At 35.8% G+C, this 17,785-nt stretch overlaps 1 protein-coding gene across 2 annotated transcripts; it reads left to right on the forward strand.

Annotated features, from left to right (window-relative positions):
• The first annotated feature begins 1,899 nt into the window (after nucleotides 1-1,899).
• On the forward strand, nucleotides 1,900-16,899 carry LOC110106755. Of its 2 annotated transcripts, XM_020836741.2 has the most exons (4): nucleotides 1,900-2,125; nucleotides 3,611-3,763; nucleotides 15,338-15,513; nucleotides 16,663-16,891. In XM_020836741.2, the coding sequence occupies exons 1-4, from the start codon at nucleotides 1,928-1,930 to the stop codon at nucleotides 16,757-16,759; spliced, it is 624 nt and encodes a 207-aa protein (XP_020692400.1). In that variant the 5' UTR covers nucleotides 1,900-1,927; the 3' UTR covers nucleotides 16,760-16,891. The 2 variants fall into 2 exon arrangements, with proteins under 2 accessions (XP_020692400.1, XP_020692402.1); XM_020836743.2 differs by lacking the exon at nucleotides 3,611-3,763 and having other exon boundaries at nucleotides 16,663-16,899.
• The last annotated feature ends 886 nt before the right edge of the window (nucleotides 16,900-17,785 follow it).

Here is a 17,785-nt window from a genome sequence, read left to right on the forward strand (position 1 = left end):
TTAATATGATTTTTGTTATATATAAATTTTATTTGATTGAGCTTTAAAATTATTAATTCTTTTTAAATTAGTGCAACATAAATCTTCATATACAATACTAATATATCACCATAAAGTTCACTTGATCAAACAGGAATTCCAATACATTGATAAATATGAAACTTTTATTAATAACTATAGTGCATTTATCAACTAGGGCTTTTTCTTCTCGACCTTCTTCTCTACATAATACGAAACTACGTTGCACGGGATGGCTACATTCGAATAACAAAATTCTATTAGTGTTAAAATTTTGGCGATGTTGGTTGCGGGAAAATAGCTTAGGCTAATATCAACTTGGAGTTGTTGTTTGGGAGTTGTGGGAAATTATTGGGTTCGGACATCAGACACAACTTACCGTTCGGGGACTAATCAGGTGCAACCACGTTATCCAGTGCTGAGTAATACTGAGCTCGGTATTGTGAAGTATTGAGTTATGTACTGAGCAGTACCGAGCTCAATACTGCTTGGTACTGAGTAGGGGGTGATGTCGCTTTTTCATTGGGCTCTGGACAACGTCCAGTGTCCGAACCCAATAATTTCCCGAGCCTGATTTGAAGATTGGTTGGTTGGATATATATTGGTTTAGTTGTGCCAATTATTAGCTTAGTTTATTTAGGTTTATCAAAAATTGTATTTTCTAGTTGAAGACTGTTGTTTTAGTCTGATTATGTTGGTGGTTAGATTTAGTATTTTCTTTTACTAGATTAAATTCCTTGTCTTTTTTCTTTGACAAGCTATGTAAGTTTTTCTTGGTTTTCTTAAATCACCTTAATGAAAATTGTGCATGATTGCCCCTAAAACCCCCCTCGATCCTTTTGGTGATCCTTTCTTCTATTTTTGTGAGTTGTTGTAGGTGACAAAGTCATGATTCTTTATGGTTATTGAAGTCTCTCTAATTTGATTTTCGGCCATTTGTAGTACATTTTTTTGTTAAGTTCTCTATATATGTCTATGCTCGTCACACCTTAGATGGTATGATATTCAAATTATTTATGGGTAACATCATAACATTACTAACACGTGTAAGAGAGTGGTTTGTTGGTTGAGAGCTTTGACTACCAACAAAGGATTAATTATTCTGTAGATGCCGAACACCATCCAGAGACCAACCAAAATACGTCACGTAACCCCTTGCTCAGTACTGCGGCTCGGTACTGCGGATATGGTGCATTCTGGTTGGTCTCTGGATAGCATTTTATATTATGCGTCCGGTCTCCACACATAATAATTTCTTCAAAGTTTATCTTGATTGGCCTTAAAAATTATATTTAAAAAAAAAAAAAAAAAATCTTGACAATCTATGTAAATTTTTTTTGGTTTTCTTACATTTCTTGTATATTTTTTTCATTTTCCACCTTAATGTAAATTGTGCATGATTGCCCCTAAAACCCCCTCGGTCCTTTTGGTGATTCTTTCTTCTATTTTTGTGAGTTGTTTGTAGATGACAAAGTCATGTTTCTTTATGGTTATTGAGGTCTCTCTAATTTGCTTTTCGGCCATTAATACATTTTTTTTGTTAGTTCTCTATACATGTCTATGCTCGTCACACCTTAGAAGGTATGATATTCAAATTATTTATGGGTAACATCATAATATTACTAACACATGTAAGAGAGTGGTTTGTTGGTTGAGAGCTGTGCAGATGTCGAACACCGTCCGGAGACCAACCAAAATGCATCACGTAACCCCTTGCTCAGTACTGTGGCTCGGTACTGCTGATATGATGCATTTTGGTTGATCGCCGAATATCATTTTGTATTATGCGTCCGGTCTCCACCCAGAATAATTTCTTCAAAGTTTATCTTGATTGGCCTTAAAAATTATATTTAAAAAAAAAAAAAGCTCTGTTAACGAATGGACTAACTTTAAAGACCTACGGTTGCTTATGCGGTTATGCTGGCCTAAAGGCTTTCAGAGCGAGCTCAGTTATGCTTTCATGGCTTCGAACCCTAATCATCGGACGGAAGAATCTGATAATTCTTCCTCTTTGGAGGACCTGTATAGCATAAACGTTGTGCCTTCAGAACTGTTCTTCAAGTTCCGGAAAGAGATCCAGGGCTTTCGTCTTGGTCTCAACCTCGAGGTATCGGCCCCTCTCATATTTTCTATGCATTCAATTCGTTTTTAATTGAAACCAAGGCGGAATTCTGATCAAGATTTTTTTCGTGAACTTTGTTCTTCATTTATTACCAAGCCTTTGAAAAAAAAATGAAGGTAGGATTATCAGCTGTATAATGCGCATCTCAAGAGCGAGGGGATATAAGCGAAAGAAAACCATCCCGAAATAGTCGATTTATGATTTTCATTCTGTCCTAAATGAGAGATATAGCTTTTATTTTTGGCATTAGCTAGAAACAAACACTTCAGCAGGGCTTTCAGAAAGAAAAAATCACCCTAGTTAACTTCAAAAAACACCAGATCAAGTGTCTTATACAGAGTATGAAGGACATTTGAGGTTGCTAATGTCTAATCCTTGTTCTAATCCGTTGTTTACCTGCAAAAGCCATGGCCATTTCAAGTACACTTTTGCTAGCATGCTAAATTGGATGTGGTGCAGAAATCTGGGATAGGATGCCCCAAGTTTATTTACTTATTCAGTTGTTTTATTAGGGGATTTAGCCATCAAATTGGAGTGCAAACTTCAATCCAAATGAGCTTCATACTTTAGGCTTCCCACTCTCAAGTTTTCTGTTACTGATAAAAGTGAAACCTGCAACACCTTTACCATGATCATTGTTAGTTCTTTATGAAATCTAATTGTGTCAATTAATTGGATTGTATTGTTGACCTAGATCTCAATTCCGTTGTCGAGCTTGATGAGGAGCTTATTGGGGGTTTGCAGGGGGCAGAGCCCCTGACTTGAGGGTTTGAGGGCGAAGGCATCTGAATTTTTTTTTTCATGTATGTATAGCTCCGCGGTGATGTGGATCCCCTATGGGATAAAGTGTTAAGCGTTGAGACTCTGTGAACTTAGTGCTGCAGTGCTATGGACAGAGAACTTAGCGTCGTGGCGCTGCGAGTTGGCTGAGTCAATTTCTTTTATGCATTTTTATATGGTTGTAAACTTAGAAGGGGTGTGTCTGTGTGCATGGAAGGGGGTGAAGACTGAGAGAAGGAGAGAGTAAGATTTGTACAATTTCTCTCACTTTTCATAATGAATTTCTTGGTTTGGTGTGACTCCATGATTTTTTTATCTTTTTCAGATTTTTCCACATTAAATTATGGTGTTCTTTCCCCGTTGTTTGTTTTCTTGTTTGTTTCATTCTTTATTTACTCCCAAGAATCGTGCCTATTCTTTTTCATGTCATATTAATGAGACATATTGATTTAGATATTGTTTGTATGTCAGTTTACTTTTGGTGATCATAACCTAGTTTTCTAGCCACCAGCTTATTGTCATGCCACACTTGCTATCAATTTGATTAAATAACTGTCCAAATCACTTCCTTCTAAGTGCTCTAATACTATTTACTTTGCGCCCTCGTATTATTTTGTATTACTAGTAATTTCCATGCATCATATATTATACCATTAACTCATATTTAATTTGTTAATTTTTCAATTTCAGTTCTTTAATTTTGAGGTCAATGAATTTGAAACGAAGCTTGTTTTGAAGCCTCTTGCACACGATCGTAGGTGGAAATTCATTTTTGAACCTATACATGGGGACATACGTTTACTATCCAAAAAGATTCCCGTAGCAAAGTACCTCAACCTACAGGTCAATCACAGTAATTTTTTTTTTACTTTAAGTAGTATTTTCTTGATGCTACTATTGAGTTAAAATGTAATGGGAACATAAATTTCTTAAGAATCTATGATTTGTATAATCAATATTCCAAATTCCCCACATTACCTTCGTAATTAATTTTCTTAACACCTTTTTTCAAATGTCCCAAATATCATGATTTTGTAATTTGGTCTAAATAGTTTATAACTTAGTATACTTCAATATTTTTCTTAATTGATTCTCTTATTAGCTGTTTGGTTTTATTATCTTGTTTTATTTATCAGTACTACCATATTTAGAATTTAAATGTTTCTTACACCATGTCAATTATGTTGGGAATTAGCTTAAGAAGTTTGTTGTGCTCCTATTAAGTTTTGGTATTAGCAACTCCTAGAAATGGTATTGACATTTGAAAGAGCATTGCTGTTTTTCTTGAATTTTGCTCGTGTATTGTCCATTGTACCTTTTAAGTGTCAAGACCACAAAAAATGCAAAAGCAACGGAATGTTGTTATGATACACGATAGCTGAGACTTGTGCGTCTGCTTTTTGTTATTTAGTTTTGCAACTTCGGGTTGCTTGGATTTTAGCTATAAAATTATGTGCAACCAGAGTTATATTCAACAACAACAACATCAAGCCTTTGTCCCACTACCTGGGGTCGGCTACATAAATCTTTTTTTTTGCCAATGTGCCATGTTAAAAGTCAAATTCTCATTTAAATCTAATAAAGAAAGATCATTTCTAATATTTTCTAACCAAGTCTTTTTAGGTCTACCTCTACCTTTCTTAACATAAGTCAAATCTAATACCTCAACATTTCTAACAGGGTCATCAGAAGGCCTCAGTTTAATGTGACCAAACCATCTAAGATGACTCTCTTTAATCTTATCTTCCACTGAAGCTACTCCAACCTTTTCTGGCATATGCTCATTTCATATCCTATCTTTAAGGGTAAAGCCACTCATCCAACCAGAGTTATATTCTAATTAGAAAATATCGAACTGTTGCAAATGACAAAAATTTTTTTTTTCTCTAAATTTAAGAATTGATTTCATTAGTGGCAACAAGGCTTGACTAACAGGCTTCATTTGGTTCTGCTTTTCTCTGGCTTAAATTTTGGAAAACAATTGTCATATGGGAAACATTCTATCATCTTCATTTTGTATGTGCATCTTCTTTATGACGTCATGAGCTTATGAACTGACTTATTGAGCAACTCGTCTTCTTATATAGGGGTGTGAAAATTTTATTTAATGCATTACAGTTCACACACCGCATAGCAAACCTGTATCCAACGAAGCCCAAGTCTAAAGTACAATTATTACTTCCACAATTGACACAATAACTTATGTATGTATATAAAGCTAAGCCTCTGATGGACCGGTTCACCCGGTCCATCCTAGACCCGTGCGGGTCTATAGGAGGCGGGCGGACCGGCTGGACAAAAAAGGGGCCCACCCACTTAAGTGGGGGTAATTTGGGGATGTGAGGGACTTTTGGATTGTATGAAGGGGGCCATTAGGATTTTATTGGGGGCATTATGAAAAGTGTATTCTCTTTCTAGTTTTCTTCTTCTAGTTTCCTTCTTGTTCTTTTCTAGGGTTTTCTTGTGGGAGATCTTGTCCTTCTCGAAGTGGACAAACTTATCATGTTTTCTCTTGGATTTCTAATGCAAAGGTTCTTATTTCTCATCCCAACAATCTTGTGATTATTTCTCTTTGGTTTTGGTGGAGAACTTCCTCTCTTTTGGGGGAAATTAGGGCAAAACCGAAATTGTGAAACCCTAGGGCGTATCAGCCTCCATCTCCAAATTTTCGCACCATGAATATTGAATACCACACCATATTGTAGATTATTTCTCATTACAGTGGTCGTGTATAGATTCTTTAAAAAAAAAAAAAATGAAACAAAAAACAAGTCTTATCAAGAAGTATATGAACTTACATTTTTGGTGTTAAAAAAGCAAGTGGTTGTGCTTCAAAAAATTTACAAACTTTTTCATGATGCCATTTGAGTTAAATTCTCAGTTGCGTTTGGTTATATTACAGTAAAAAATCTTGAGATGATATATGAATCTTGAACTCTCATTGATCTCAAATCAAATGTGTATGAATCGCAAGGTAAATTCAAACAAATAATCTTACGCAGCTTGGTAATAGGCTAAGGGCTGACTTGGGCAAGGACAAATCTAATGATCTTACCTGAACCTTGGCCAAGTCACTTCATTCTTTGTACTTTTGCATGAAGGGTAGCAATGGAGCCATGGAGGGGCCCTTTTGGTTATTCCCTTATACACCAATAGTTGTCCATGAGGGCTTTATAGCCCATGAAACTCGGAAAGGTTTTCTCGCACCTGAAATTATTATGGAGCCTATGCACCATCTCACAACACATCATTGTTATCAAAGACTATATTTATAAAATGAGAAAGAACCTCTTTTTTTTTTTTCTTTTGGAGAGATGAAGTCCAATCTTTACGTATTTGAACAAGGAATATTTATCTTTTTTTTGGAATCTTCTCCTTAAATTTGTCAGAAAAAAAAAAACTCCACTTCAATAAGAACTGCAATTAACCCTCACATAGGGAGATACCTTACCAATAGGTTGGATTGATCAACTAACATTTTAGGAGGTTTATCTTTAAAATGCTTAGTACAATTTTTTATGACAAGGTGGATTTGGTCAAGATCATATATAATGTGTAAACATTAATCATTTTTTTAGGAGAAAGGGACCGAATTGATTCCCTAAATTTTTAGGATCAAAATAATCTCTGGATATAAAAGTACCAATTTGGTCCTTTGATTTTTTATTTATAGACCAAATTAGTCATGTTGTGGGATCATTTATGTCCTTATTTAAAAATTTAAGGAATGAAAATGAGACTTTTAAATAGTCAAGGATCATTTTGATCCTTCGTAAAGAGTCATGGAACCAATTTGGTCTTTATATGATTTTTTTTTTTGTGTTCCTAATAACTCATGACTGAATATATTTTTAGGTCAATTATTCTCATTAATTTTATTTCATACTCAGGGCAATTATGATGGGAATTTGGGGAGCTTCCAATTAGCAAAACATTCTTAAGACCTTAAATCATTAAAAATTACATTCTAACCTACAAGACTCCTCCTTAGTGATCTAAAAGACCTTTTTCCCGTTCTTGACCCTGACCTCATTATTAGTTTGACAAATAAGGTCTACTTTTTTATTTTATTTTATGACTTGAGAGCTATATGGCCTTTTGAGGAAAAATCATCAACATGGTTGTTGATCTTTAGTTCTTTGCTTATGTTACTAGCATTCAGGACACAAGTTGAAGCTTGTCTTGAAGTTATGATTGTTCCAATTTAATAAAATATTTTATATTAAATTAAATTATTTAAATATATTATGAATTGAACCTATCGGTTTTTAAAAATCGGGACCGGTTCAATGGTTAACCGGTTGAACCAGTGATTCAAATTGGTTTTCACCGGTTTGATGTTGGATCATTTTTTCATGATGATCAAACCGGCTATATGATTGGTTTACGATTGAACCGGTTGAATGGCCGGTCCAATTTAATTTTTAAAACCATGTTTTTACCTCTATGCTAGAAAGGGGTGGCGATTTAAAGGGTTCCTTTAGCTCCTTGATCACTATCATTTAAAGCTCTGCACATTATTAGGGAATGTTCCTTGAGGGACTTCTCACCCTCACAATCATTGTAGTTCATAGGTTGCACCACATGTCACGTTGTTTCTTTCTTAATCCTTGTGAAATAAGGAAGAGTCTCGCATTTTCTTCCAATGTGAGAAGTCTACTAGTTGGTTTTGAACCATGTAGTAGCATCCATTCTCAGAATTTTTCCTATCAATCCTAAGAATGAAGCTTCACCTTGTCACCATGCGGAATGTAGTGCTCATTCATATGAGAAACAACCTAATCACTGGCCACAGCGGAGACTCTTGCAGCCTCAAGCTTTCTCACTTGCCAATAGAGAGCTACCTTGTGTGAGGCATCTTTAATTCTTTATTGTGTGGGATGGATGAGTCGATAAATCTTGGTCTACGGTTGGATCTGTCTGTTTAGGTCCAAGATGTATTGTGTCTTTTCGACACCCAGTACAGTTTTGATAAAAATGCGGATATGATAGATCAACCGTTTTTTGGGTATTTATAAATTGCCCCTAATCAAGTCTATAAACATACCCTTTCAATTGTTTTTATTTATATTGTTTTGTATTTTGGGAGAGAGTTCTAGGAATTTGATGAGATCATCTAATTGTCAAAACCTTTCTTCCAGCTTTCCTAAAAAGAATTATTTTCATTCCCAAGATCAAGAAGTGCATAGGTTTTTTTACCCCACAACTAGTTATGCGAGAAAAAATCGGATTAAGAAGTTTTTTTTTATAAAAAATATTTTATATGTAAAAAGTTCGAATTGTAGGGTTCTAAAAAAGCAATATGTGATGCATAGAATTTTGTATTTAATGATTTTTATAATAGATTATATACTAAGAAGGGCAAAAGATGTATGCATAAGTTAGTTAAATAAAAAGATAAGAGAAGTAAATATTTAGTTATAGTGAAGTTATTAAGGATGAAGATCAAAAAGTTATTTTATTAGAAAATGATATTCCACAGGTGAGTGAGATATTTCCATAAATGCTTCAATGAACATTGTGCGAATATGATTGATTTTAGTAATCTTAGCACCCTAAATGAAAATAACATTTTTTGTTTTTATCTTCGTATTAGTAAAACCAAAGCTTGAGTGGCTTTAAGAAAATAAAATATGCAAAAATAGAAGGACATGATATTCCAATAGAAGCGTGAAAATGCTTTGGAGAGCAAGGAATTTTTTTGTTTACTAATTTTTTTAATATTATTTTAAAGACTAAAAAAGATGTCTGATGAATGGAGAATGAGTGTGCTGGCTCCTATTTTTATGAATAAAGGTGATGGAGATGTTTGTGATGCATTTTGGAAGTAAAAACAACAAGGTAACAAGTAGAAAGTTATAGGAATTCGAAGATAGGGGTTGATTTGGATTAATATTTCAATAATAATGAAAGATACAATTGATATACTATTCGAGAGGTAGATCAACTCTCTTATAAATCCTAGACGCCACTAAGAACAACTCCTAAGAAAGTTATAACAAATATAAATCACATAATAAAAATAAAACAACCTAATTACCCTTAAATAAACCATCATATATCTCTCCCAAATCTGAATTTAAAATTTCCCTCTTTCCCTTAATAAAACCTTCCTAATTCCCTCCCAAATCTGAATTCAAATCAACCCTCTTTCCCTAAATAAAACCTTTCTAATTCCCTCCCAAATCTGAATTCAAATCGGCACCATTTCCTTAAATAAAAATTTCCTAATTTCTTTCCCATCTAAATTCAATAAGCCATCTTTCCCTAAATAAACTTTTCAAATTATTTCTCCTCAAATAGTGAATATGAACTCCTCTTGGGCCTCGCAAGGTGCCCCCACCCAACCCAAAAAAGCACATTGTCTTGGAAAAATGAGAAATGTTTCTTGATCATCTCGTATAGATCCCATTCGGCTTCATACTCCGATAAATCATTCCACTTGATTAGTACCTCCTGTGCTTCTGTTTCACATCAACGCATATGTGTTGATAGAGCTGTTAGTCGTGGCTCTTTCGTTTTCCTCAATAGTGTATTTACGACCTTGTTCTCCAGTCTTATGCGACAATGGATCTCACAATCATATCCAAGTAACTTGGATAACCACTCCTGATGCTCCTTAGTCTCCATCCTCTGTTTTAGCAGACACTTCAAACTCCTCTGGTCTATCCTGGCAATAAAGTGTTGCCCCAACCACTATGGTTGCCACTTATGGATGGCTAAGACATTCACCATCAACTCTCACTCGTATACAGACTTGAGCCTCGCCCTCGTCGTGAGCACCTGGTTGAGGTAAGCAATGGGCCAATAATCTTGCATGAGCATTTGCCCCGAGTCTGTATCCTTATGCATACGTCTGGACCACAATGGTCCGCTAAATTCAGGAAGTGCTAATATGGGCATGTTGGTCATGTCTCTCTTTAACTGCTCGAAGACCCATGTTGTCGTTTCCTCCCAATTGAAACTGTCATTCAACTCCTCCATCAGTGGCCATGATTTCGTGCCATCTCCTCGCATAAACTTTCAGCAGTATCCGGTGAGACTTAAGAACCCTCTCAGCTTATTCAGGTTCTATAGCTCCACCAAGTAGCCTAGCTTTGCTCCATGCATCGCCACAGGCTAAAATCTCCTCGCAGCACCACCCTCTTCCCCTCCACCCGAATCTCCTTAGTCAAAGATTTTCAGTCCACATTCGTATCCCTAATCGTCTGTAACCACGTCATCCCCATAATCACATAAGTGCTATCCAAATCTAAGGGAAGAAAATCCTTGATGGGGACATCATAGCATGAAAAGTATATCATAGGCGTGGCCGTCGATCTACTGCCATGATCGAGCGATGTATTTTTGAGTCATTTCATGTATTTGTTTAATTATGTCTCTTGTTATTTTTGTTGTATTTATTTTTTTCGTTTTACCTCTTACTTAAAGGAGGTCGTATGTAAGCCCTAAGGGCACTGTCGTCTTTTATCTTTGAGTCCTTTTGTACGAAGTTATTTATAGCCCTTATATTTTTCTTCTAAGGTTAATAAATGATTGAATGATAAAAAAACTTTGCCATTGCTTGAGTTCTTGAGATATCTTGAGAGTGCGTGGAGAGAGATCCCTAGAAGAGGGAATTTGGAGCACCCACCAACCTTGGAGATGACCGGGTTCGAGGTTCTTCTTCTTTATCTCGTTGTAATCCTTTCTTCATCCCATAGCCGCCGGCCAAGGGCTCTCCCGAACCCCTAAACCGCAGGCCATCTAGCCCCCTCCACCACCCGCCTCTTAGGCTCCCAACCCCATCCCCCCTCTACGGCCAAACCCTCCCACCGCCGACCACCCTTGGCTTCTTCCCCCTCCCTACGTGCCACCACACCTTTCCTAAATGAGATCTCATAATTTTGGTAACTCTATTTATGATTAAATTCAAATCAATTTGAATTTAAAATAGTTGTCTAATTTATGAAATCCTATTTTAGGAAACCTACTAAATCACTTTGTATTTAAATTATAATTTGTAGTAAATCCCACCACTAAGTTAAGGGATACTTCCGCTACATCAAGGTGTAGGTGCTCCCCTTACTCTTCTGCTTCCTCATCCAACTCTTTGTTGTCGGTCTTCACCTTATCACAAATCATAAGGATTTGGAGAGTGTGGTCCTTGCACTGATGGTCGGATGCATACTTCACATCGCATCAGAAGCACAAACACTTCACTCTTTTGTTCTGCACCTCTACCTCTGTGAGGCTTTTGAAGTTGGCTCCGGGGCGATCTCCCTCACTCTTTCTCTCTTGGTGCCTCTCGTTGAAATGACACCATTAGATCCTTCAATGCCAAAGAAGTTGAGGAGTTCCTATGGGAGCCTCTAGTGACTTCGCTCACGCTGTTCCTCTCCATCTGCCTCCGATACTTTACTATCTGGGCTAGCTCCATGGCCTCCTTCAATCCCATCGGCCTTAGAAATTGGAGGTTTGCTCGTATGTCGGGATTGAGGTCTTTCATGAAATTACCCTCCAAAAACGCCTCCGAAATTCCTCTCAACCGCCCTGAAAACAACTCAAACCTTTTCTTGTACTCCATGATGGCCCCCTCTTTGGTCAAGGCAATGAATTGGCTTGTGTAGGTCACCTTCCCGAATGGCTCTGAAATGTTTTAATAAGCAATTTTTAAACTCCTTCAAAGAGCGGATCAGATATTTAGTCTCCCTCCACTGGAACCAAGCGAGGGCTTTCCCCTCCTAATATAGTCATGTAGTCGTAAGCTTCTCCTCCTCTCTCAACCCATTCACCGCGAAATATCTCTCCACACGGTATACCCACCCATGGGCATCCTCTCATTCGAATACCGACATCTTCAACTTCCTCACCCTAGGATAGGGGTGTAAACGAGTCGAGTCGAGTCGAGTTTTGGCCATTATCGAGCTCGAACTCGAGCTCGAGCTCGAGTCGAGCTCGACAGTTGAGCTCGAACTCGAGCTCGTGTCACTATTAACGAGCTCGAGCCGGCTCGCCAGCCATGGGCGGGAATTTTTAAAATAGAGAGTGGAAATGCTACCTTTCTTCTACCTTTTTTCCCTGACTTGATCCCCATGGCTCAGTTCGACCCCCTTCATCTTTGGTTGCCCATTCTCCTTGTCGGACATGCCTCCCATAGTAGTTGGCCACCAAATCACCTAAAAAAAAAAAAAAACCCCCCAAAAAAAAAAAAAAAAAAATCCCTCCTTGTTGTCCCCCCATTCAGAAACTCTATTCCGCCCCTCATCGAAGCTCTAGATGGTCGCTCTTGATGGAAGAAACTCTCCTCTTCGAACTCTTCTCGTCCGATCTCTTTTCTCTTAGATTCGGCGAAGGGAATCCCAATCAAATTGTGGTTAGGGTTAGCAGTCGGAACCATGGGTGGAGTTTTGGATTGCATCTCAATGAGCTTCTTCATCAACTCCTCCAACCTCCCAAATCGGCTTTCCATCCGATTATCCGTGGTTGAAAATTTTCTTTCAAGGGTTGAAATTTCTCCTCCACCCTGGATTTGAATTGCTCCATTTCGCCTTCCAATGCATCCACCTTCTTTGCTTCCTTTGTCTCAGAAAAACCTCATTCTGATATCAATTTGATGCGTTTTGGAAGTAAAAACTGAAAGTAACACGTAGAAAACTGCAGGAATTTGAAGATAGGGGTTGATTATGATTAATACTTGAACAATAATGAAAGAAACAATTGATCTACTATTCGAGAGGTAGACTAGCTCTTCCACAAACCCTAGACGCCGTTAGGAACAACTCTTAAGAAAACTACAACAAACATAAATCACATAATGAAAATAAAATAACCTAATTATCCTTAAATAAACAATCATATTTCCCTCCGAAATATAGATTCAAATAATCCCTATTTCCCTTTATAAAACCTTCATAATTCCCTCTCAAATCTAAATTCAAATCAACCATTTTTTCATAAATAAAACCTTCATAATTCCCTCTCAAATTCGAATTCAAATCACCCCCTTTTCTTAAATATACATTTTCTAATTTTCTCCCCAATCTATATTCAATCAATCATCTTTCTCTAAATAAACTTTTCTAATAAATTCTACTCTAATTTCTCCTCCTTACATAGTGAATATTAACTCCTGGCCCCACAAAATGGGGCCCCCTGGCATATCAGTTTGATGTGGAGAAGTATAGAGAGGAGGATCTACATATGATATTTATTGATTTAGATAAAGCATATGATAAAGTTCGAAAAGAAGTGCTCTGGACAGTTTTAGAAAAGAAATGACATCATTGTGCTTATATTCAAGTTATTAAGGTTATGTATACATGAGTTGTTAATTGTGTTCAAACATAAGTTGGTTATTTTCCTATTTTAGTTGGAGTACATTAAGATCAGCATTAAGCCCATATTTTTATTCTTTAGTCATGAATGTTATTACTGGACATTTGCAAGATGATGCACTTTGGTGTATGCTTTTTATTGATGATATTCTTCTTGTTTATAAGACTGGAGAGGGAGTTGGTGAAACTTTTGAATTATGGAAGTCAACCTTAGAGTCTAAAGGTTTTTGTTTGAGTGGATATGTAGATTTAAAACTGAATACATGGATGTAATTTAGTGGTTATAAATCTAATGGTGGGATTGTGACACGAGTGATCAAGTCCTTAAAAAGAGTATACATTTTAGATAGCTCAAGTCTATTTTTCCAAACGATGGTGAAATAGATGGGGATATTATTAGTAGATTCAAGTTGGATGGTTAAAGTGGAGGAATGCATTGGGCCTGCAATTTTTTATGAGATGGTGGTGAGACCTGCAATGCTTTATGACGTAAAATGTTGGTCATTAAAAGAGAAGCATAAAATTAAGTTTAAATGTTGCAGAGATGGGGATGCTTAGGTGGATGAGTGGCTTTATATTTGTGTTAAAATACGAAATGAGTGTATAATGAAATGGTAGCAGGAGCTCCAGTGACAGATAAGATTAGAGAAAGTCGCCTTAGATGGTTTAGTCACATAAGACGCCAGCATTTCGATGACCCTTTTAGGAGAATAGATGTATTAGATTCGGCTTATGTTATGAAATATAGAGGTATAACTAAAAATATTTGGTTAGAAAGTATTAAAAATGAGATTTTTTATTAGATTTAAATAATAATTTGACTCTTAATAGCACATCATGGAGAAAAATTGATGCATGTAGCTGATCCCACGTAGTGGGATAAAGGCTTGTTGTTTTTTGTTGTTCGTGCTAGTTCTAAGAACCGGGCCATCTCTTAGCCTTGAACTTTATTGTTAGAAGGGTCTTCCGGACAACAAAATTTATGGTTTGGCCATTAAACTTTTTGCCTTGTTGATTGTTTGCGTGCATGTCATTTTTTCAAGCTAAGAGCAATCCATGTTTAGATTTCGACTGGCTTCAAGGTTGCCTTTAGGTTCCCAACAACGTTATTACTTTTATTGGGTGTCTTGCATTTATAGTCGTTCTTCTGTCTTTATGTTACGTACCAAAAGTGTTTATGTTTATTTGAAAACAAAAAAATGGCTTTAAAGATACCGTTTATAGAAATAGTTGCTTCTTTGGTATCCATTTTATGACTGCTGTTAGATGAGTGCAATTTCCAGTTAATAAACATAAATTATTTTAATGTAAACTTATTTGTTGAATGGATAGAGTTTTAATGAATGCGGGGCAGATTCTATGACATAAATTTAAATACTTAACGTACATTGCCATTGTGGTTTCACCTCCTCACAGCAGTAACTATAATTTGCTAATATTTTTATTTTTCATGTTTCCAAGATGATAATCATTCGTAAGGTATTAATTTGAAGATTTATTGATGGTTTAAATAAGCGTGATAATTCAATTAACAAATTTTCGTTGATTATCAACAAAATACCTCAATGCATCGGGCTTGTTGTGTGATAGAAAGTACCACTCAAACTTTAGGGAAAATTCTATAAGATGGTGGTTAGACTTGCAATAATTTATGACACAAAATGTTGGCAATTAAAATAGAAGCATAATATTAAGTTAATTGTTTCAGAGATGAGGATGCTCAGGTGGAGTGGCTTAACTCTTAGAAACATGATTCAAAATGAGCATTACGTGAAAAGGTTGGAGTAGCTCCAGTGGCATATAAGATTACGGAGAGTCGTCTTAGATGGTTTGGTCGCATAAAATGGCAGCCTTCCTATGACTTGATTAGGAGAATAGACGTATTAAATTTAACCTATGTGAAGAAATACCTATGATGAAAGTTACTGCTTTTCTCACATCATGCTATTTGAACAAAATTTCACTGTATATTTATGTTAGGTACATCATACCTTACATAATGGAAGAAATTATGGTCCCTTTTAGGCATTTTATATTTTATCAAACAGAAAAATATCATTAAACATGATATGGATGATAATTATTCTACATGGCAATGCAGGTAGGAGTAGGCCACAACTTCCACACCAATGCAACGGGTTGGAAATGGAAGCTCTCAACTTCTTTGGGTGGAGATGGCATTTCTCAGATCCGAAACAAAACGTCCGTCAGCTTGTTCCCAGGATTTGATGTAAGAATTGGTTGGAGGGCTGAGTACATCTTTCCACAAATTCAGGGGTTAGCTACTAACTTTCTTTAGTCATTTGTTTGCATTAGTAGGAATTAGGGTTTTATAGGCTATTACCGACCATCAAATTTGGTGTCTAAAATTAAAAACTTGGTTAATAAAATGAATAGTGATAAAAAACTTTAGGGTCCTTAGAATAGTGACCATTTTTTCCCACTAATAAAAAAATTTATTTGGATGCTATATATTGATCTCTCTGGTTACTCTCTTTGATTACATCTTTTCTATAAGGGTCATGATAGAAGTAGTCGCTAAATAACCAAAGAAATCATGCATCACTAATATTTCTCATATTTGTGATCTCTTTGATTAATATTGTTAACAGTTATTTAGATGCTACGTATGTTGCTGGTTCCAATGATTATGTATTAGCTATGGCGATTGAAATTAGTTTGGGTTAGTCAATGTTGTAAACACTTCTAAATGCTTAGTCTTGAATTTGGTGGATAAAATTCAACATTATCTTGAAAAAAAAAAAAAAAACTATTGAATGAAGGAAAAAAAAACTATGATTCATTTATCAATTTAATTTCTAGGGACTTGATTGGGAAAAACGAGCATTTGATCGATTTATATATGTATAAACATAAATATATCAACTAGTGATATAAATTAAGATAGCATCGAATCCAAATGCAAAAGAAGAGTGTTCATACAAAAACAAATGATAGAAAATTCTTAATATATACAAAATGATCAACCATATGTAACATAGAATAGCAAAAATCAATTCTATCAAAAGCTATCACACAATACCAAGCTTTAATCATATCAATGTCAATCTGCAAAAACAATTTAAAACCAAAGATTAAGGTTTCATTTGGGACTGTTTTCTTACTGCTTCTTAAAGCAACTTTTTAGGTCTTCATGGCATGAAACCAAATTGATTTTTTAAAACTAGTACAAAATTTCCAAGTCTATCATTACCCTCTCTCAGAACTCCAACATGACAAATTTTACAAAGGTTTTTCTTTGCTCAATTCGGTTCATTTATAACTCTAACATGACATACATACCGACAATATTGCGCCACAAGCAGCATAGGTAGCTCCACAAAGGTGGCCTAAGCCCCATCCTTTGTTTGGTATTTTGATACCTACTTTCACCTGCTTGATAGATTTTAAAAATTTGATTTGTAGGGCTGTTGGCACAGGAGAACCCATGTTAGATATGGACTTTGGGCGTTTGAGGGCATCTATAGACAGGGTGGAGACTATTCTCACTCATGCAAGTTGAAGCTTTTCTGACAGTACCAGGTTTTGAAAAGTCTGAAAAAAGCAATTAATTGCCTGAAGGAGTTACAGTTCTGGTTTAAACTTTTCTGGATTTGATGGCTAAGGTTTTGTTTGGGATGGTTTTCTTCCTGCTTCTTAAAGCAATTTTTTAGTATAAAAATTAAAAATTTTGTATTAGAAAGCCGTTTTAAGAAGCAGTAAAAAAGCCGTCCCAAACGAAGCTTAAATCAGATCCAAAAGCACTTAGCTTATCCAGGAGAAGAGATTCCACAAGAGCCTTGCTTGAAGGTGCCAACTGGAACCTGAATCACATAAAGCCTCTGTAATAATACCTGCTCAGTGATCCATGTTATGATTTCTTGAGCTATCATCCTGATGTTTAGTCAAATGTTGTAATTAAGGTTTTGTTTGGGATGGCTTTCTTACTGCTTTTTAAAGCAGTTTTTTGGTAAAAAAAAAATAAATTTTGTACTAAAAAACTGTTTTAAGAAACTGTAAGGAAGTTATCCCAAATAAAACCTAAGTTAGATTTATGATATTTTTTGACTTTGTAGTTGGATGATAATTGCCAAGCAACATGTCTTAATTTAACAGTGGTAGAATTATTAAATTTCCATATCATGTGTAGTTAATAGTTATACAAGTCTTTTGCACTCCCAGCCTTTCTCTGATTCCATGGTTGTCTGAATGCATTGGTTGTGAACTTGTGTTGACAATTAGGAAAAAAGAAAGAAGCGTTTAATGTGTTCTAAGTGCTTTGTTGCCGAACTAAGCTCCAAACAGCTTTCTTACTCTTTCTTAAAGCATATTTTTAATATAAAAATTTTATTTGTTGTACTAAAAAGTTGCTTTAAGAAAGTAGTAAAAAAGCTGTCCCAAATGAAGACTAAGGCTTCGTTTGGGACGAATTTCTTATTGCTTTTTAAAGCAGCTTTCTAGTACAAAATTTTTAATTATTGAACTAAAAAACTGCTTCAAGAAGCAGCAATAAAGCCGTCCCAAACGAAGCCTAAGTCAAACTTATATA

This window comes from Dendrobium catenatum, unplaced genomic scaffold (genome assembly GCF_001605985.2).
Source record: "Dendrobium catenatum unplaced genomic scaffold, ASM160598v2 fragScaff_scaffold_1348, whole genome shotgun sequence".
Lineage (NCBI taxonomy): Eukaryota > Viridiplantae > Streptophyta > Magnoliopsida > Asparagales > Orchidaceae > Dendrobium > Dendrobium catenatum.

Bases quoted from the DNA above. Each gene is read 5' to 3' on its own strand.
- LOC110106755 (XM_020836741.2), top strand. From the start codon at position 1,928: ATGCGGTTATGCTGGCCTAAAGGCTTTCAGAGCGAGCTCAGTTATGCT. The intron at 2,126-3,610 runs GTATCGGCCCCT...TTTCAATTTCAG, and splicing joins GTCTTGGTCTCAACCTCGAG to TTCTTTAATTTTGAGGTCAA. The intron at 15,514-16,662 runs GTTAGCTACTAA...TTTGATTTGTAG, and splicing joins ATCTTTCCACAAATTCAGGG to GGCTGTTGGCACAGGAGAAC.